Source organism: Chrysemys picta, chromosome 1, assembly GCF_011386835.1.
Source record: "Chrysemys picta bellii isolate R12L10 chromosome 1, ASM1138683v2, whole genome shotgun sequence".
Classification (NCBI taxonomy): Eukaryota; Metazoa; Chordata; order Testudines; family Emydidae; genus Chrysemys; species Chrysemys picta.
In genome coordinates this window covers 133,610,044-133,631,876 of record NC_088791.1, presented here as the reverse complement: position 1 = coordinate 133,631,876, position 21,833 = coordinate 133,610,044, and the positions used below count along the sequence as shown (strand labels likewise).

The window sequence follows — 21,833 nt, the reverse complement described above, 5'->3', positions numbered from 1 at the left end:
TGAAAGCAGTGACTGAAAAAGATTTGGAGCTCAACATGAACTCCAGTGCTGTGGCCAATCCTGCGATGCATAAATGAGGAAATCTTGAGTAGGAGGACAGAGGTTATTTTATGTCTGTATTTGGCAGTCTTGTGACCACTGCTGGAATACTGTGTCTTGGACTGTGGTGGATTCTCCATGACTGCCAGTTTTTAAATCAAGATGGGATGTTCTTCTAAAAGATCTGATCAAGGAATTATTCACAATGGCCCCTTCTGGCCTTGGAAGCTATAAATCTCATGATATTACACATTCACTGGGAAAATCATAGTTTCCAAAGAGTTAATCCTGCTCTCAGGAATGGAAGCTGGAGATCCCAGAGGGGGAATTTCCAGCCAGTGCTCATTGGTGGTGGCATTGAGCCCACCTTAAAACACCTAAAGAACGAAACTTGGTGATCATGCAGAGAATTCTCCCTGTCTCATTTAAAGATGGTCCAGGTGCTTCCCCTAGGGATGGAGGCTGGAAATAATGAAGGAGATTGCTCTCAGTGTCCCCATCCCACATCCCAGTGAGGGTTTATTTGCTGGGTGCTCTCAGCACTTTCTCTGCTGTCATCATCTGATTCGGACTTGTCACTTTTGGAGATGGAAAATCCCATTGAACAAATCCTCAAGGGATGGGGTGGGGGAAGCTCTGTAAGAGTGCTGCCAATAGTACTTTTTCCAGTTTTCCCCAATCAAGTCGCCCCACCCTTCCCCATTTCTCAGGGGTTGAAAAGTTGCCAAAGCATGCCCTGAGTCAGAATACAGAAGGCTTTCATGGTTCTAAACATGAAGAGTTGGCATCATTCCCAGGCACGAGGCCGAAGGTCAGAGGTTCATTCCTATGGAAGCTCAGCCCAATTCAACCTTTGTTTTCTCAGTCCTTCCAGTCCCTTAATCTGACAAAGCACGTGAGGAACAGTAAAACGGAGTGGGGGAGGGGAATGTGATGTAACTCCAGATCAGGCAAAGTCAGAGACGGCCTTCAGCAATGGTGGTGTTTGCAGCTCACAGTCACTGGTGAACACCACACCCTGAATCTTGTCAAGGAGCCAGAATTCAGAGCATCTGTGTGGGAACCCAGCGGATGAGACACCTTCTTCAGGTGAGGAGAGGGAAATGTGGCACGGTGCCTGCTCAACGGCACAGACTCCAGCAGCTCTTTGTTCTGCTGTCTCTGGGGTGTATCAGGAGGGACTAGAAAGATTTCTGCACCCTGACAGTATTCCTGGAAAAAGAGAGAAGTTACAGCATCTCCCCTGGAAGGGTAAGTCTGCTCTGTGTAATGGGGTTCTCTTTTGCTTGGGGGTTCAGCTCACTGTTTGGGAGAAAAAGAGCTGGAGTGGAGCAAGCTGAGCTGTGTGTAAAGTGTGTGTGTGTATAAATAACCACAAGGAAATCCTCCTTGGTTTGACTCAGAGTCTGCTGTTAATCCCTTGACAGATCTCTGCTGGAGAATTCTGTTCAGGTGATGTGAGTGTGTACCTTTTGTGTCACAGTGTGTATATAAGTGAGTGTGTCAGAGGGCATCAATGCCGGGGGAGGGGAGGAGAGTGTGTGAGAATGAAAAAATGAAAGTGGAGGTGTGTGTGATTGCTACATGTGTGGGAGAGAGAAAGAGCCTTGTGTGTGTCTTTGAGTGTGATTGCTGTGTACATTTTAGGGTGTGATTGGGTGTCTGTCAGATTGCATTTAGGTTCTCAGGTGTTAGGAGTGCTATAAACACCTAAGTAGGGAGAGCCAAATTTGGCTCTGTTTCACCAATGTAAATCTATAATGAGATCTCTAACTGTAATGGTTTTCCTCCAGATTTGCAATGATGTAAACGAGAACAGTATTTGGCCCATAGTGTCAGGCCTGGTCTAGTCCTAATTTTTGTACTACTACAGCTATGTAAGTCAGAGGTGTCTTTCCTCTCCCCTCCCCCACCCTGAAATAGTTGCACCTGCACAACCCCTAGTGTAGATACAATTATACCAGTATAAAGCATCTGTATGCGGACAGAGCTGCAGCTGTTGTCGCTGTGGAACCCACCTCCGCAGATAAATAGCAGTGCTGGGAAGGCTGGCTCTGACCCTGGAGCCCCGGTCAGCTGGGGATAAGCAGAAAGGAGAAGCTGGTCTCTCCACCCTCACCACACCACTGGTTGGCTAGAGAGCTGGTAGAAAATCCTGTGCCTACTTGCATCTACCAGTCCTCCTGTGACTGGAGGGTGGGATTGCCATTTAAGAAGGGGCTGCTCAGGCTACTGGAGAAGGCACCAGCTGCTACTGCTGCTGGAATGACATAGCAAGCTGAGAGTCTGGGGACCAGCCCAGGGAGCAGACTGAGCGTGTGACCACACTGATCTGCTTGCAGCATACATGAAATGAAGCCAGAACCCAAAGGGAAGAAGAACCCTGGTCAGTGACTGAGTGGCTGATGCTGGGGATGGTCGTTGGGACTGTGTGTTAGCTGATGAAGGGGACCGATAAAGCTGATTTGTTACTGATGACAGAGCTGGGAGTGATTTCTGGGTCAATTCCTGCCTCCCCAAAGGCTGTAGGAGAGGTCTTCCTCGCAAAGCAAGTGGTGGGAATCTGGAATTACTGGCAAGGGGAGCCCTTAACACATTCCACTTTATGTACACCAGTGTAGGTAAAACAGTACAACTGTGCCGAGTAGGCATCAAGAAGTCAAATTCATCCCTGCTCTGACTGGAGTTGCAGCAGGTGATAAATCTGTCGGAGTGAGTCTGTGACAGGTGTGTAAGGCGATGATTGTGTGTTTGTCCCAGAGTGACTATTTTGCCATGTGAGCTAATAAAAAGGGATACATTGCTTCAGTGATCCCCACCCGCATCCCCCTCCACAGGGTACAGTATAGCACACTCTGTTCATCTCTCGGACCTTTCACACACTTTGCCCGTCATCACATTGGGACCAAAGCTCTAGTGTCCTGAGTGCAGCTAGACAAAATATTTAAAATGTTGAAATTGCAAGAAAATGTAGTGACCCTCCCCCACCAAAATTAGACTAAATTTTCATGACATTTTTCCTCCATTTTTTTTTAACCTGGTTATAGAGATGGTCAAAATTACCAACCCAATCTCCTTCTTTAATAGGGTTTCCGGCCTAGTGGATGGGGGAAGCTGTAGATGTGATATAGCTTGATTTTTAGTAAGGCGGTTGGCACAGTCCCATATGATATTCTCATAAGCAAACTAGGGAAATGTGGTCCAGATTAAACATACTCAAAGCGGATTGTCAGTGATTCTCTAGTAAACTGGGGGGATGTATCTAGTGGGGTGCCACAGGGGTCAGTCCTGGGTCAAGTACTAGTCAATATTTTCATTAATGACTTGGAGTGGAGGGTGTGTTTATAAATTTGCAGAGATAACACCAAGAGGGGAGGGACTGCAAACACTCTGGAGGACAGGATTAGAATTCAAAACACCTTGACAAATTGGAGAATTGGTCTGAATTCAACAAGATGAAATTCAATAAAGACAAGCGGGAAGAAAAAAGTCAAATGCCCAATACAACATGGGGAATAACTAGCTAGGTGGTAGTACTGCTGAAAAGGCTCTGAGGATTAAACTCATACTCAATTTGAGATCCATTGTATGATGCAGTTACTAAAAAGGCTAATATTATTCTGGGGTATATTAACGGGAGTGTGGTATGCAAAACACAGGAGGTAATTGTACCACTCTACTCGGCACTGGTGAGAACTCAGCTAGAGTACTTTATCCAATTCTGGGTAACACATTTAAAGAAAGATGTGGATAAATTGGAGAGATTCCAGAGGAGAGCAACAAAAATGATAAAAGGTTTAGAAAACCTGATCTATGAGGAAATGTTAAAACACTGGGCATGTTTAGTCTTGAGAAAAGAAGACTGACCCAGTAACAGCCCATATTTGAAGACTATTATAAAGGGAATCTTGATCCATTGTTTTCCAGGTCCACTGAAGACAGGACAAGAATAATTAGCTTAAACTGCAGCAAGAGAGATTGTTAGATATTGGGGAAAACTTTCTAACTATAAGAATAGCTAAGCATTGGAACAGGCTTCCAAGGGAAGTTGTGATGCAGGCACCCAGTTACATCAATGCAATAACAACACCCCCAGTAATGCAAAGACAAAGTCTACCTTCTTCCATCCAACGTAGTGCTAGCATAGACACTGAATTACCTGTGTCAACTCTAACAGTCCTCCAGCAGCTGTTCAAAAATGCCCCTGTTCCCACAACAGTAGCCACTCCATTCTGAACTCCATTGCCCAGGAGTCACACACACCAGAATCTGCTCCTTCCCCTTTAAAAAACCAGCATATTTTTGAAATACCTTTTCCCCAGTTGAACACCTTGGCAAGCACACCCACTAGCCCACATTTCAAGCTATGCCTGCTCAGCACATACAGAGAACTACACCTAGACACACTCCTGTCTGAAGCAGAGCAGAAGTCCTGGATCTCCTTGTCCTATCAGCCATCGCAGGAAGTTTTTAAGAATATTTAGACTATCAGGAATGGTCTAGGTATATCTGGTCTGAGGAGGCTGCACTAGATGGCCTCTCTAGGTCCTTTCCAGCCTAACACTTCTATAATTCTATGAAAATTTGTTGAAATTTCAACACAATTTTAAATTTTATTTTTTTAATTGCTAATTCTTTTCCCCCCCCACACACATTTTTTTTTGACCAGCTTGAGTCCTAAAACTGTGTCTATGAGTAACCAGAAGTCTCTGCACACTGCAGGACTTGGAGCCTGGAGTGGCATAATGGGGTTAGGTGATCACAGACAAGGTTAAATCTCATTTTGCTTTCCATTCAGGGATCCGGGATGGCTTCAACTTGGCAGAAAATTCAAGAGTTCTACAACTGGGCCCTTGAAAATGGAGGTAGGTGGAGAAGCTGCCTTGTATGGGAATTGGCCAAGGATGCCATTAGGCGGCACTATGGAAAGTACAAACCATTAATAAGAATCATCCCCTTCTTGAGCTCACTTCCTTTCCTTGGATACATGGCAAAATCTCACTTTTCCCTACCAAAATCTTAAGCTTCTTTAGAGTCCTGAGCTATAGCCCATGGAAACACCAGCTTGTGGGATGAAGGAAGGGATTTAAGCATCTTTGTTCTTGCGAAGGAAAACTCTTTAACCCTCATCCACATTTGTTGGCCAGTGTTGTGTCTCACAAGCATACATGTTGTGATAACTCATGAAATAGTAGCCCTCCAATTATACTGTTTTAGACATTGTCCCCTAGGCACATGTACACAATTCAGTGAAAATTTTAATTTAGCATAAAAAATACTTTTTCTGCATCAAAAAGTGTGTGAGGTACAAGTGTACTCCAAACATGTTGCACTGTTATACTGTATTTTTAGTAGTTCTACGTATACATGTTTGCTTCCAGTGACAATATTTATCTTGTATTGTAATACTGGTAACTGTCTCCCACACAAAACAAGCTACGTTTTTTTGCATAAATGTAACTTGCATGTTAGAATTGATAATACATGTGTGGGGTAATGTTATACCCCACCAGGATGTATGTTGTGACACCTCATGAACTAGTGGCTATCCAGCTATGCTGTTTTAGGCATTGCATATGCTGACTGATCATGCATTGCAGCAACAATGGTTGCTGCATACAGTCACCCTAAGTAGAAGGTATTCCGGCGATGTGTGAATATTGCACATTGGCTCACACTGAAAGAAACTTCTTTCTTTCAATTCGCTGTTTAGATAAAGTCTTTTAACCTAAAATGTTACAGAATTGTTTTTGGTTTCTGAATGCATTTGGGGTACAAACTACAGTTAATATAACTTTTTTTTCTTGACACTGGATTAAGGTTAAAGAAGGCAGCCCTTTATGGGTTCAGCGTGGGGCTCTGAAAGGCTGTCCAGCAAGAAGTGCACCTTGCTGCTTGTAAACTCTGAAATATCGTGTAAAGTGACGTCTTAAAATGTGCATTGGTATGTCATGGCCAGGCTTGATAGACCAGGTGATTAGAGCTCAGGTTTTGACTTCTGAAGACCCAGGTACAATCCTACCTCGGGTAACAAGTGAAATGTTGAGACAAACCACTGCACAATGTTTGCAGAGTTATCAGGGTATACTTAGGAGAGACCCAGGACTGGAATAACAGGAGGTGCTGCAGAGTAGCGTGACATGTCAGAATTGGAATATGCTGCAGATCAGAATTAAGGTGTATTGGCAGCTCTGTGTGCTGGCGTAGGATTGGGATAACAAGAGAAGGTTCAAATCTGTCTTCAGGAGCTTTGAGTGGCAGAGCTGAAGAGGGGGCTCAGGACTAAAAGAGAGGGAATTCTACAGGCAAGTTGAGAGGCATGGTGCCAGAGCTGTGTGGGTCCCAGGACTGGAATAGCAGATGGGAGTCTGAGTGGAGATTTAGGAGCACTGACAGACTGTGGAACTCAGAAGTAGAATATTAGAAGAGTTCCGGCGTCAGAGTCCATGACAGGAGTAACAAGGGACCCTGCAAGCGGATATCTGTGTAGACAGGTGATCTGAAGGGCAGGGTGGTGAGAATGTCAGTACTGCAGAGCATGTGGATCTTCAGCGCTGGCATAATGGATGAGAGCTGATGTTCATTGGCAGAGCTATATGTGTGGGGAACCCAGCACTGGAATAGCAGGGGGCTGCAGGGCAGGACTGAGGGGCATTGGTAGAGCTGCATGTGGAACAGTGGCGTAGCCAGCTTCTAAGAGGAGGGGGAGCAAACATAAAAAAGGCGCCCCCCTTGGCTCCTCCTCTGGCCACACACCCCTTGGCTCCTCCTCCGGCTGCACCGCCCCTCCCCCCCCATGGCTCCTCCGGCCCTGCCGTGCCATCCCCGTGGTTCCAACCCCCCACCCCTCCGGCTGCGCCCACTGCTCCCCCATGGCTACCAGCCTTGGCTGCCAGCCGGCAGCCTGCATCCCCCCGCGCTCCTCCGGCCAGGGCTGCTGGCCGCACTGCGGGCCGCATGCTGCGCCCCCCCGCCCCCCGCTCCTCCGGCCGCGCCCGCCACCCCCCCATGGCTGCCGGCCCCACTGTGGGCCACCAGCCTGCACCCCCCCTTGCTCCTCCGGCTGCTTCCCCTGCACCCCGCTAGCTATGCTACTGGTGTGGAACTCAAGGATGGAAAAGAAAGGAACCAAACTGGCTGTGTTGTGTGGATCTTCAGCCCTGGCATAATGGGTGAGGGCTGACGTTCATTGGCAGGGATGGAGGGGATAAATTAAAATCCAGGACAGGAGCCGTTTATTTAGATATAAAGTCTATTTCCCTCTCGAGGCCCACAAGCCACACTGTTCTTTGCTTCTGTGCAATGTGTTTTGCTTTGCAGACCCAAGGACAGACCCCTGGCTCCTGGTTTACTCTCCACTTCCAGTCACCCTGCTCTTCACTCTCTACCTCTTATTTGTGGCACTGGGACCACACCTCATGCAGAAGTGGGAGCCACTGAGGCTAAAAGGTCTGCTGACTGCCTATAATTTGACCCTGGTGGTTCTGTCAATCTATATTTTCTATGAGGTAAGGATAATCGATCAGCTCCATTTGGATAAACATTTTGGCAGGGGGGATTTGAAGCAGGAGCCCTTTAAACTCCTTCTCTGATGAACAGGTGACTGTGATATATTTTCATTCTGCCACTAGAGGGCACATTCTACTCAGTTAAATATGTATTGTGGTGAAGCCTCTATGGCAGAGGTTCTCAAAATGAGGGGGCACAGAATGTATTCTGGGTGGGGGCGTGAGAAGCTTTAGGGGAAAAAACTTACTGTGCACATTCAGAGCTGGGTGGCTGGAGAGCAGCAGCTGCTGGCTAGGCGCTCAGCTCTGATGGCAGCACTGCTGCCAGCAGCAGCACAGAAGTGAGGGTGGTATGGTATTGCCACCCTTACTTCTGTGCTGCTGCAGGTGGTGCTGACTTCAGAGCTGGGCACCCGGCCAGCAGCTGCCACTCTCCACTCTGCCTTCAGAACTGGGTGGCCGAAGAGTGGCAGCTACTGGCCGGGTGCCCAGAAGGGGGTGGGGGAGGCATAAACTACTACAGATACAAAGAAGGGGGCGCGATCAAATATGTTTGAGAACCACTGCTTTATGGGTATTTCTATACTGCAATTAGACACCCATGTTAGGGAAGGTTGCAACATGGGGTATGTCTATACCTCAACTAAAAACCCATGGCTGGCCTGTGCCCACTGACTCGGGCTCAGGCTAAGGGGATGCTTAATTGCAGTGTAGATGTTCCGGCTCGCGCTGTAGCCTGAGCTCTGGGACCCTCCCACCTCTCAGGGTCCCGGAGTCCAGGCTGAAGCCTGATCCTGAATGTCTACACCACAGTTAAACAGCCCCTTAGCCTGAGCCCCGCACGCCTGGGCCAGCCATAGGTTTTTAGTTGTAGTATAGACATACCCTATACGGCAAACACAATTTCTTCCATGTTTCAACCTTCCTTAATACACCATCCCTTCGAGTTTTAGAGAAGTAATGCTGGTGAAAGGTCTCTGAATTATAAACCTGGAATATAAAATCCGCTATGTAGCAGCTACAGAACACATGATGTACATTTGTCCCCTACATTGTGCCTCAGCCTGACCAGGTCCATCTCTGAAGGTGTGAGAGGAATTTTATTTTCCAAACTCTTGCAATCATGTTTGCTGAGACCTCCAACCAGGGTGCAAATTATTGCCACTGGCAGTGGAAGGGATGTTTATTTTTTGTTGTTGTTGGGGTGTGTGTGTGTGAATGGGCAACTTTCCATTAGAAATTGAACTGAGATCATAGAATATCAGGGTTGGAAGGGACCTCAAGAGGTCATCTAGTCCAACCCCCTGCTCAAAGCAGGACCAATTCCCAACTAAATCATCCCAGCCAGGGCTTTGTCAAGCCGGGCCTTAAAAACCTCCAATGAAGGAGACTCCACCACCTCCCTAGGTAACGAATTCCAGTGCTTCACCACCCTCCTAGTGAAATAGTGTTTCCTAATATCCAACCTAGACCTCCCCCACTACAACTTGAGACCATTGCTCCTTGTTCTGTCATCTGCCACCACTGAGAACAGCCGAGCTCCATCCTCTTTGGAACCCGCCTTCAGATAGTTGAAGGCAGCTATCAAATCCCCCCTCATTCTTCTCTTCTGGAGACTAAACAATCCCAGTTCCCTCAGCCTCTCCTCATAAGTCATGTGCTCCAGACCCCTAATCATTTTTGTTGCCCTCCGCTGGACTCTTTCCAATTTTTCCACATCCTTCTTGTAGTGTAGGGCCCAAACTGGACACAGTATTCCAGATGAGGCCTCACCAATGTCGAATAAAGGGGAACGATCACGTTCCTCGATCTGCTGGCAATGCCCCTACTTATACAGCCCAAAATGCCGTTAGCCTTCTTGGTAACAAGAGCACACTGTTGACTCATATCCAGCTTCTCGTCCACTGTAACCCCTAGGTCCTTTTCTGCAGAACTGCTACCTAGCCATTCGGTCCCTAGTCTGTAGCAGTGCATGGGATTCTTCCGTCCTAAGTGCAGGTCTCTGCACTTGTCCTTGTTGAACATCATCAGGGTTTTTTTGGCCCAATCCTCTAATTTGTCTAGGTCCCTCTGTATCCGATCCCTACCCTCTAGTGTATCTACCACGCCTCCTAGTTTAGTGTCATCTGCAAACTTGCTGAGAGTGCAGTCCACACCATCCTCCAGATCATTAATAAAGATATTAAACAAAACCGGCCCCAGGACCGACCCTTGGGGCACTCCACTTGAAACCGGCTGCCAACTAGACATGGAGCCATTGATCACTACCCGTTGAGCCCGACGATCTAGCCAGCTTTCTATCCACCTTACAGTCCATTCACCCAGCCCATACTTCCTTAACTTGGCGGCAAGAATACTGTGGGAGACCGTATCAAAAGCTTTGCTAAAGTCAAGGAATAACACATCCACTGCTTTCCCCTCATCCACAGAGCCAGTTATCTCATCATAGAAGGCAATTAGGTTAGTCAGGCATGACTTCCCCTTTGTGAATCCATGCTGACTGTTCCTGATCACTTTCCTCTCCTCTAAGTGTTTCATAATTGATTCCTTGAGGACCTGCTCCATGATTTTTCCAGGGACTGAGGTGAGGCTGACTGGCCTGTAGTTCCCCGGATCCTCCTCCTTCCCTTTTTTAAAGATGGGCACTACATTAGCCTTTTTCCAGTCATCTGGGACATCTCCCAATCGCCATGAGTTTTCAAAAATAATGGCTAATGGCTCTGCAATCTCATCTGCCAACTCCTTTAGCACCCTCGGCTGCAGCGCATCCGGCCCCATGGACTTGTGCACGTCCAGTTTTTCTAAATAGTCCCGAACCACTTCTTTCTCTACAGAGGGCTGGTCACCTTCTCCCCATATTGTGCCACCCAGTGCAGCAGTCTGGGAGCTGACCTTGTTTGTGAAGACAGAGGCAAAAAAAGCATTGAGTACATTAGCTTTTTCCACATCCTCGGTCACTAGGTTGCCTCCCTCATTCAGTAAGGGGCCCACACTTTCCTTGACTTTCTTCTTGTTGCTAACATACCTGAAGAAACCCTTCTTGTTACTCTTAACATCTCTTGCTAGCTGCATCTCCAAGTGTGATTTGGCCTTCCTGATTTCACTCCTGCATGCCTGAGCAATATTTTTATACTCCTCCCTGGTCATTTGTCCAATCTTCCACTTCTTGTAAGCTTCTTTTTTGCGTTTAAGATCAGCAAGGATTTCACAGTTTAGCCAAGCTGGTCGCCTGCCATATTTACTATTCTTTCTACACATCGGGATGGTTTGTTCCTGCAACCGCAATAAGGATTCTTTAAAATACAGCCAGCTCTCCTGGACCCCTTTGCCCTTTATGTTATTCTCCCAGGGGATCCTGCCCATCTGTTCCCTGAGGGAGTCAAAGTCTGCTTTTCTGAAGTCCAGGGTCCGTATTCTGCTGCTCTCCTTTCTTCCTTGTGTCAGGATCCTGAACTCGACCATCTCATGGTCACTGCCTCCCAGGTTCCCATCCACTTTTGCTTCCCCTACTAATTCTTCCCTGTTTATGAGCAGCAGGTCAAGAATAGCTCTGCCCCCAGTTGGTTCCTCCAGCACTTGCACCAGGAAATTGTCCCCTACACTTTCCAAAAACTTCCTGGATTGTCTGTGCACCGTTGTATTGCTCTCCCAGCAGATATCAGGGTGATTAAAGTCTCCCATGAGAACCAGGGTCTGCGATCTGGCAACTTCTGCTAGTTGCCAGAAGAAAGCCTCGTCCACCTCATCTCCCTGGTCTGGTGGTCTATAGCAGACTCCAACCACGACATCACCCTTGTTGCTCACACTTCTCAACTTTATCCAGAGACTCTCAGGTTTTTCTGCAGTTTCATACCGGAGCTCTGAGTAGTCATACTCCTCTCTTACATACAATGCAACTCCCCCACCTTTTCTGCCCGGCCTGTCCTTCCTGAACAGTTTATATCCATCCATGATAGTACTCCAGTCATGTGAGTTATCCCACAAGTCTCTGTTATTCCAATCGCATCATAGTTCCCTGACTGTGCCAGGACTTCCAGTTCTCCCTGCTTGTTTCCCAGGCTTCTTGCATTTGTGTATAGGCACTTAAGATAACTCATCGATCGTCCCTCTTTCTCAGTATGAGACAGGAGTCCTCCCCTCTTGCGCTTCCTCCCAGGATCCCATTTCCCCACTTACCTCAGGGCTTTGGTCTTCTTCCCCCGGTGAACCTAGTTTAAAGCCCTCCTCACTAGGTTAGCCAGCCTGCTGGTGAAGATGCTCTTCCCTCTCTTCATTAGGTGAAGCCCGTCTCTGCCTAGCACTCCTCCTTCTTGGAACACCATCCCATGGTCGAAGAATCCAAAGCCTTCTCTCAGACACCACCTGCGTAGCCATTCGTTGACTTCCATGATTCTATGGTCTCTACCCAGGCCTTTTCCTTGCACAGGGAGGATGGACGAGAACACCACTTGCGCCTCAAACTCCTTTATCCTTCTTCCCAGAGCCACGTAGTCTGCAGTGATCCGCTCAAGGTCATTCTTGGCAGTATCATTGGTGCCCACGTGGAGAAGCAGGAAGGGGTAGCGATCCGAGGGCTTGATGAGTCTCGGCAGTCTCTCCGTCACATTGTGTATCCTAGCTCCTGGCAAGCAGCAGACCTCTCGGTTTTCCCGGTCGGGACGGCAGATAGATGACTCAGTCCCCCTGAGGAGGGAGTCCCCGACCACCACCACCCTCCTCCTCCTCTTGGGAGTGGTGGTCGTGGAACCCCCATCCCTAGGACAGTGCATCTTTTGCCTTCCAATCGGTGGAGTCTCCTTCTGCTCCCTTCCCTCAGATGGGTCATCTAGTCCACTCTCCGCATTAGTACCTGTAGAGAGAACATGGAAACAATTGCTCACCTGTATCTCCATTGCTGGTGCATGGACGCTCCTCTTTCTCCTTCTGGAGGTCACATGCTGCCAAACCTCTTCACAATCCTTCTGTCCCTGCTGCGCCTGCTCTGAATCTTCAGAACATTGTGGCCGTAGAAGCATCTCCTGACATCTGTCCAGGAAATCTTCATTTTCCATTATGCAACGCAGAGTCGATACTCGTTTCTCCAGCCCTCGAACCTTCTCTTCCAATATGGAGACCAGCTTGCACTTCGTACAGACAAAGTTGCTTCTGTCCTGTGGAAGAAAGACAAACATGGCACAACCTGTGCAGGTTACAACAGCTGATCGCTCACCTTCCATATCACCGTCCTCTTAAGAGCTTTCACAGCTGTTGCAGGAACTACTCAGAGAAACCTGCAGATGAAAGCCTCAGTGAGCTCTCCCCAGGCGAACTCCCAGGCAAACTCCCTCTGTTAGCCTCTGCTGTTCACCGCTCAGCTGGTTCGCTGTTGACTGCCCTTATATACCAGTCAGGCCCACTCAAGGCCCACCTGGAACAAAGCACTCCCAATTCACACTTTTCAAACAAACAAACAATCAAGCAAGCAATCAAACACACGGTCAAACTGACCAACTGTTCCAGCAGCAGACACTTAGATACTCACCAACACAGCCCCCCTAATGCAGCACTTAGCGTACCTCCTCTCGGACAGCTCCCAGGCAAACTCCCTCTGTTAGCCTCTGCTGTTCGCCGCTCAGCTGGTTCGCTGCTGACTGTCCTTATATTACCAGTCAGGCCCACTCAAGGCCCACCTGGAACAAAGCACTCCCAATTCACTACCAACTCTTTACATGTGGGCCACTGAATACCCATCAAATGACTAGAGCTGAGTACATTTGAAATGAATGATCTAACTAATGAACAGGGCTTTTTATTTACTGTTTTCAGAAGGATCATGACATTCTCACACTTATTCAGAAAGAATTGCAAATTTATTTAGCAAACAGTTCTAGTCCTAAAGATTGCTCACAACCAGGTAAAAGTGAATATTCACTTCTCATCCTTGGTCGGGCCACGTGGTATGAGTTCAGCTCCCTAATTAGATGACTAATGCAACTTACCAACACAAAATGAACAATTAAGTTTACAATCCAATACGCAATTCAAAATTTGTTTTCAGAGAATTCTCAAGCTTATACTTCACTGTTCATTCTAGAAAAGCTCAAGCACTCAAATATCTGCAGCAAAGGGTAACAAACATGATCATATAGAAATTCACTTTCAGATTCTGACAGATAGCTACAAATATTTACAGATATTTTTTCTGTAGTGATGAATTTGAATCACTACCAGCCTGTGCTGGATTGGGACTGGTTACCTAGCATTAGAGTGTAAATCTCCTTGGAACCAAGGAAATATGAAAGATTGGATAGATGCAGGACAGAGAATGGGTTTCTCTTATTAGTTTTTTTTTTTCTTTTCTTTCAGTTCCTGGTAACTTCAGTCTTGGCCAACTATAGTTACCTGTGTCAGCCAGTGGATTACACCAGAAGCAAGTTGGGAATGAGGGTACAGTTTCATACAGAACTAGTCTTCGGTCACTCTCATTCTTCAGAGATAGATGGGTTGCTTTGCTGGAAGACTGGTGCCAAACTGCACTCTGGCTACCTTTGCATGTCCTAAGAAGGCCTTTGCTCCTATTCCCTTACTTTCAAATCCATTTTACTAAATGATTTACTTCAGCACTCAAGGAATCTCTCTAACTCCTGGCACATGGATAAGTCTGTATTTTCTAACTGTTTCATAAGGGCTTATGGATTCAGTAATTTTCATAAAAAAATCTATGATTTTTTTTTGGTAATTCTGTGGTTTTACCATATTCCTATTTGTCTGCAAATACAGCCAAACTTCAAATGAGTACAGGTGTGGATCTGGATTTGTGGCTTGAGCCTGCCTCCCATGCTGATGAGTCCACTGCTTTGCCATGAGACTGAAAATACTTGGCAATCAGTGAAATGATACTCTGCCCTTGCCCCACCAAAAATAAAAAAACAAATCAACTAACCAACCAACCAAAATAAATAAAGTAGGCTGAATTTTTACCCTGTGAAAAGGGAGATCCATAAAGTCCACTAGGAACTTCACTATGCCTATAGATTTTATGTAGAAGGCAGTCAGATACTATGAAGAAGGGCAGCAGTATAAGACCGTCAGGGGACAATGTACTGTGAAAAATCCGCCCCCTGAGAGACATAGCTATGCCAGGCTAACCCCCAGTGTAGACAGCGCTTGGAAGAATTATTCCAAATGCCTCCTTCCATCTCTCGGGAAGGCAGATTAACTACAGCAATGGGAGAACCCCTGCTGTCACTGTAGTGAGCGTTTACACTGAAGCACTACAACGGCGCAGCTGTGCTGCTGTAGTGTTTTAAGTGTAGACGTTCCCTAAGATAGATAGCTATGTGTTGAGCAAGGACTTTTGTCTCAGTATCACATGGCATTTCCTTGTCTTTTCCAGCAGATGGCGAGAGTGTGTTGGTGGTTCTTCTTCTCCAAAGTCATCGAGCTGCTTGATACGGTAAGGTGGGCCTGGCCAAAATAACAGGGCTGAGGCTCTGTAACAAATCGTCCTGGCTCTGAGCCCCCTCGTGACAAAGACATAGTGCCAAGACCAATGCACTATGTATTTATTCTGTATGTGGTTGATGCCTTTCAGTACACGCTCACTTTCTCTCTCTCTCTCTCTCTCTCTCTCTCTCACACACACACACACACACACACACACACACACACACACACACACACACACACACACACACACAGTGTCTGCCCACTTCAGGGAATAATGCTGATACCATCATGGGATGAGGACACAGCTTCAGGGTAATGTCATATGGAAACCACTTGCCTTCAAGCCTCTAGCCTTGCCACTGGCATCAGCCCAGTAAGTTTCCTTACAAACATTGTCTGAGCCTTCTCTGTCCCAATGACTGCATACCTGACATCGTATTCTCTGAGTGGACATTCCCTATAAATCTAGGATCAGCCCCCTTTACACAAACATATTTTCTGATGTTTAGATAACTCAGAGTACCAGGGGTTCATGCAGGGCCAAGAGGAGAAATCTGAACCTGAGCAGTGGGTGGGTGGGTGGGAGAGGGACTGGTGAGGTTACACACCCACACACTGGGAGAGTCCAGTCCCCAAATGTGGGTGCAGGGTTAATTTCACCAATTGGTCATGTCTATTGTAGCGTCTGCCCATTTTGCAATAGACCCAGCCTAGTCATTGTCCTTCTGACTAAAGTATGATGTTAAGCTGAAGAGTAAACAGCCTAGGACTATGTAGGCGTATGCCCCAGAGTCTCCATTGCTGCATGTGCATTGACAAGATGAGATTATTCCAGGCCACTGATCCTGGGATAAGGGTTTGTGTCCCAGGTGAGTTTTGACTTACCTTGAATTTCTATCATGAATGCCAACTGCTCCATAGCAATATACCGCACCTTCCCTTGCACTCAAATGGCAGACTGGACCCTACAGGGGGAACTGGTCAGGAAGGGAAGGGTGTTTTCTGGATTGCCTAGAACCCCTAGAACCGATCCTGGCTGGGGAATACTTTGATTCTATGCCCAGATTTTATTAGTGTAGGGACTGCCTACGAACTGGATTGATTTGAAGGAGTGAAAGTTGCATGGCTAATGGGCTGGACTACCCCTCTGCGTTCTAAGTAGCAGATAGGGGCTGTTCCCCCAGTCACCACTGCCCAGAAAGCAGTAGTGACAAAGCAGCATATAACTGGTTGATATCACCCTCTTTCCTAATGGGAACACCATCAGAGCTTGGCTGCTCAATGTGATGCCTCCCCTGGAGAGCTGTCCCCAGTGCTAGTAGGCATGTAACCTCTGCTTCTGCATTGTGGACCTCAAACAAAACCCCAGATCCAGATACCTCCAATCTACATGGAGGCTCAGGTCTGGATCCAGATGTCATGCCTTGGGCCCATCTGTGTGGGTAACCACTGAGAGAGTCTGCAGTGGAATCCCAAGGTACGGATGGCTGAGGCTTTGTGGAAGAGGCACTGTCCTTTGGCCTCTCCCCTTCCAAATAGCATAAGGTCCATGTGTGTGTTGGATTTGCCAGTGCTCAGCTTGGCTTCTAAAGGGAAGGATGATAGGTCACCAAGATGCAAGCAGAATGGAGTTGCGGTGCTTCAGGTCAAGCGCTGGCTACCCGTAGCCCCTTGCACTTCTAGGCCCTGTCTAAACATACGGAAGAATTCAAGACTTTCTCTCTTCTGACTTCTTTCAGGTCTTCTTCATTCTGCGCAAGAAGCCTGAGCAGGTGACTTTCCTGCATGTGTATCATCATGGCACCATGCTTTTCAACTGGTGGGCTGGTGTCAAATACGTGCCTGGAGGACAGGGTAAGCTTCATTTCACTGGGCATACTTTGTCTCCCTCTCTCTTGTTCTGGAGATAATTTGAACCCTGAATCTTGACTGGCTAGTGGACAGAAACCTCACTGCACATTATCCACTTTGGTAGTGAGAGACGAGGGTATCACGACTGACACCTGTTGGGTGCTTTTTTGGACTGTCCTGTCCGCCTCTAGACTGTCCTAATCACTGTCTCATCCAAGACAAGACTGCCCCATTCACTGCCCAGACAGAAATGAGAACACCAAGTTCAAGGCCTAAGTTTGCACCTTCTTGTTTTCCTTCCCAGAGCAGGACTACCCTCATTCTCTGTTCAGCTAGGGCCTGTCCCATTCACTGTTGTGCCCAGATCCATACTGTCCCATTCACTCTCCAGCTCATATCCAGACTATTCCCCACCCCCTGTCTAGCCTGACTGCCCCTTCTCACTAACCCACCCTAATGCACAATGCTAGAACTATAGAGCCAAGCTTGGCATAGGAATTCATGGTGCTTTTGCATGGGAAGCAGTTTTGTAAAAGGTCTTGATATCTGAGTGATCTGCAATATCTAATCTAGCATTCCCTCTTCTGTCGTTGGACCTCCTGTCTGTCCCTTCTAGAAACCAGTTATGGCTGCAACCCACACAGAGGGAGTAGGGTGGCATAGGGTGCTCCTTGGAGGGTGTGAGACGGTATAGGATTAAGGGTCATATTTCTAGGGCATTCAGGAACTGAAGGGTGTCACACATGTATGGGTCACAAGGGGACAATATTTTGGACATGTCACCTAGGGGACTGTGTCTGTCAGTACAGGAGGACAAGTCTCATAGACTCTGTGTGCCTTGTTCTTCCTGCTTTCCTGTATTCTCTATCCCACAGCCTTCTTCATTGGGATGTTGAACTCCTTTGTGCACATCTTCATGTACCTGTATTATGGGCTGGCCAGCCTGGGACCACAAATGCAGCGCTACCTGTGGTGGAAACGCTATCTCACCATCCTGCAGCTGGTAATTAATTTCATACATCTACCTCCTCCCACTCCAGACCTGGGATAGGGTGGCACCAGTTTTCTGTCTGTCCCCTCCCTGGCTCTCTCATCCCTGGTCTAACCTACTGGAATGGCCATCTCCCTAGGTGTCCTACTGCAACTGATCAGGGAGAAGTCTGGGTTGAGTGGTACTCAGGAGTAAGCCAAGAGACATTTCAATACCTACAGTGACTTTTTCCAGAAAAGCCTTATCCCCATGAGGGGAAGAAAACAGACAGAAGACTTTTACATGTCTGTTACCCTCCCCACCCCAATTTATAAGAAGAGTTTTCTGCATCGCAGCATAGTACATTTCAGCCAGGGACTCTGGGGAAAGATCATTCCAATCACTGATTCCTCATCAGGAAGACTTGACTTCTTGTGTATGGTAGCTGGCTCCATACCCCATCTTCCCCCATCCCCCTCGAAGTCCTTAACAAGTAGCTTGATTTTTTTTGCGTGGAAGTGTTGAGTGATCACTGAAGTTTGTGGGAGCTGTGGTTGTCCAGTAACTGTGGAAATCAGACCTCCTTTTATTTTGATTCCTTAGTATGGATTTAGATTGTATGCACCCAGGTTTAAAAAACAAAACAAAAAAACCAAATAGTAGGCCTTAGTGCCTTCTAAATTGTTTTCTCTTGGCTTTCTCCTTTTCTCATCTCTGAGGATGTGGCAAATCCTGACATTTCAACCGTGTGTTTCTCTGGTTGCTTAAGGCTACAACATAAATAGAAATAGTACAGAGAAGGGCAATGATTAGAGCCATGTGCCTGGGGGAGCAGGGAGTTAATTCCATACAAAGAGAGATTATGAAGACTAGGATTATTTAGTTACTAAAGAAGAGTAAGAGGAGATGCTGTAAAGTTAAAATAATAAAGGGTGTAAAGAAGCCTGGTTCGGAGCTCTTATTTACCCTATGCTGTAATACAGGGACAAGAAAGCACTGCATGAATGAAAGATTAAAAAATACAGAACAGAGCATAGGAAATACGTGTTTACACAACATACATTCAATGTATAGGACTCCACGTTGCGAGATATTAAGGCAAGTGGCTTAGTAAGATAAAAAATGGATTGATGCTTATATGAATAAGAGTAATAGCTGCAGTTACACTCGCTAAGCTAAAATGTAAAGGGCTCTCAATCCAGATGCTTAAAGGTATAATCTGAACACCATCTGGTGAAAGGAAGGATTCTCCTTACCCTCAGACACCTATCCCAAAGCATCAGTTACTGGACAGTAGTAGAGAAGGGACACAACAGAAGACTGACTAGTGATCTGCTCTTGTATGGCATGGGGCAGGATACTAAACTTTATGAACTAATTTCCTGTTCCCCTGTGGCAGTGGGCAGTATCCAGTACTTCCTGGACCCATGATATCCTTCAGTATGGTAGAAGCCGAATATTGGACTTGGTGAATAAATGGTTTCTTCCACTAAGGTGGGAGATGGGATATCCAATCTAAAAGAAGGCTTGTTCTGGACTGAGTGGACCAATAGTCTGTTGTGATGTGACTAGTGAAGGGATGCTGGACTGGATGGACCAATAGTCAGATTTAGCTTGACTGTTTTGCTATGTAGCATCTCTAATCCTGCTTCTGTTTTTTCCCCCTGGCAGTGCCAGTTTGTGGCCATCGCTGTTCACTCCTCCTATAACCTCTTCACAGAGTGCCCATTCCCCGATGGCTTCAACGTTGCAGTCTTCCTCTACATCCTCAGCCTCATTGTTCTCTTCCTAAACTTCTACTACTGGACCTACATCAGGGGGAAGTGGGAGAAACTAAGATGAAGGAGAGGGGCATGGTCTGAGGACATTGCTGGAATTCACATATACTCCACTGCCTCTACCTCAATTCCACGTAGAAGGTGCATTTGGAGAGGTTGAGGGAGGATCATACAAGCAGATTCTTGGTTGCCTTAGCATTATCATTTGGGAAGCGAAAAGGAACTAGAGGGCTCAGAAGACGAGTAATGGGGTACTGAGGTGTTTGCTTATTGAACATTGGTGCAAATACAAGCCAAGCTGATAGATAATGATAGTCATCAACATTTGGTGGCCTGTGTGAAACTGGCTGTTTGTCTCAAGTCCAGTGCTAGTGAGTAAGTGTCCAAAGCACAGTTGGCATATTTGTTGCGAGTAACAGCAGAGACCAGGAACTCACTGGGATTCGAGAATGTATTAGCTTGTCATCCCTCCATATCAGGGAGCACATATTCTATCTCCGTATTCTATCCCTCCATATCCGGAGCACACGAACAGAGAGTGGACTTCATCCTGCTCTCTCTTTCACAAGCGTGTAACCCCACTGACTTCAGTTTACATCAATATAAGAGAGAGGAGAATCAGGTACTCACCACAAGAAACTTGCTCTGCTGCTGCACCTGCTCTCTGGCTCAACAAAGGGCATCGGTCTCCAGAGCTATCAACCCAACACTAACATTCATCCTAAGAAATTAATGTGATGAAGGAAAATGTATTAACATACCATTTTCTGCCTTGCATGTACTTATCTTTTGATTATTGTTGTAACACTAAAGACATAAGTTTTTAGTAGGGCTGCTAAGCGATTAAAAAAACAAATCATGATTAATCGCATGATTAATCACACTGTTAAACAATAATATAATTATTATTAAATACCATTTATTTAAATATTTTTTCAAATATATAGATTTCAATTACAACACAGAATATATAGTATACAGTGCTCACTTTATATTTATTTTTATTACAAATATTTGCACTGTAAAATAACAAAAGAAATAGTATTTTTCAATTCACCTAATACAAGTACTGTAGTATAATCTCTCTATCATGAAAGTTTAACTTAAAAATGTAGACTTGTGTACAAAATAACTACATTCAAAAATAAAAACAGGAAAGTTCACTCAGTCCTATTTCTTGTTCAGCCAATCAGTCAGACAAACAAGTTTGTTTACATTTTCAAGATACAATGCTGCCTGCTTCTTGTTTACAATATCACCTGAAGGTGAGAACAGGCATTCTTATGACACCATTCTAGCCGACGTTGCAAAATATTTACATGCCAGATGCGCTAAAGATTCATATGTCCCTCATGCTTCAACCACCATTCCAGGGGACATGCGTCCATGGTGATGACGTTTTCTACTCAATAATAATCCAGAGCAGTGCGGACCAATGCATCTTCATTTTCATCATCGGAGTCAGATGCCACCAGCAGAAAGTTGATTTTCTTTTTTGGTGGTTTGGTTTCCGCATCAGAGTGTTGCTCTTTTAAGACTTCTGAAAGCATGCTGGGCGGAGTTGCAAGTGCTTTGGATTAAAATTCAAAGTGGTCTGGACAAACTGGAGAAATGGTCTGAAATAAATTCAATAAGGACAAATGCAAAGTACTCCATTTAGATAGGAACCATCAGTTGCACACATACAAAATGGGAAATGACTGCCTAGCAAGGAGTACTGCGTAAAGGAATCTGGGTGTCATAGTGGACCACAAGCTAAATATGAGTCAACAGTGTAAGGTTGTTGCCAAAAAAGCAAACATCATTCTGGGATATATTAGCAGGAGTGTTGTAAGCAAGACACAAGAAGTAATTCTTCCACTCTGCTCAGTGCTGATAAGACCTCAACTGGAGTATTGTGTCCAGTTCTGGGTGCCACATTTCAGGAAGGATATGGACAAATTGGAGAAAATCCAGAGAAGAGCAACAAAAATGATAAAAGTTCTAGAAAACATGACCTATGAGGGAAGATGGAGAAAATTGGGTTTGTTTAGTCTGGAAAAGAGAAGACTGAGAGGGGACATGATAACAGTTTTCAAGTACATAAAAGGTTGTTACAAGGAGGAGGGAGAAAAATTGTTCTTCTGAACCTCTGAGGATAGGACAAGCAGCAATGGGCTTAAATTGCAGCAATCTTACTTTGCTTAAGAGCTTTTGTGAGGGACCTTGTCAAAGGCTTTCTGAAAATCTAAGTACACTATATCCACTGGATCCCCCTTG

The 21,833-nt window shown here is 46.1% G+C and overlaps 1 protein-coding gene across 5 annotated transcripts; it reads left to right on the top strand.

The window, feature by feature from the left end:
• The first annotated feature begins 911 nt into the window (after window positions 1–911).
• Window positions 912–20,468, top strand: LOC101936216 (very long chain fatty acid elongase 4-like). 5 transcript variants are annotated; one of them, XM_065570904.1, is made up of 8 exons: window positions 912–1,290; window positions 4,838–4,904; window positions 7,360–7,547; window positions 13,893–13,973; window positions 14,926–14,982; window positions 16,715–16,829; window positions 17,702–17,829; window positions 19,468–20,468. In XM_065570904.1, the coding sequence occupies exons 2-8, from the start codon at window positions 4,847–4,849 to the stop codon at window positions 19,636–19,638; spliced, it is 798 nt and encodes a 265-aa protein (XP_065426976.1). In that variant the 5' UTR covers window positions 912–1,290; window positions 4,838–4,846; the 3' UTR covers window positions 19,639–20,468. The 5 variants fall into 5 exon arrangements, with proteins under 5 accessions (XP_065426976.1, XP_065426967.1, XP_065426960.1 ...); XM_065570895.1 differs by having other exon boundaries at window positions 920–1,290; window positions 14,923–14,982; XM_065570888.1 differs by having other exon boundaries at window positions 973–1,128.
• The last annotated feature ends 1,365 nt before the right edge of the window (window positions 20,469–21,833 follow it).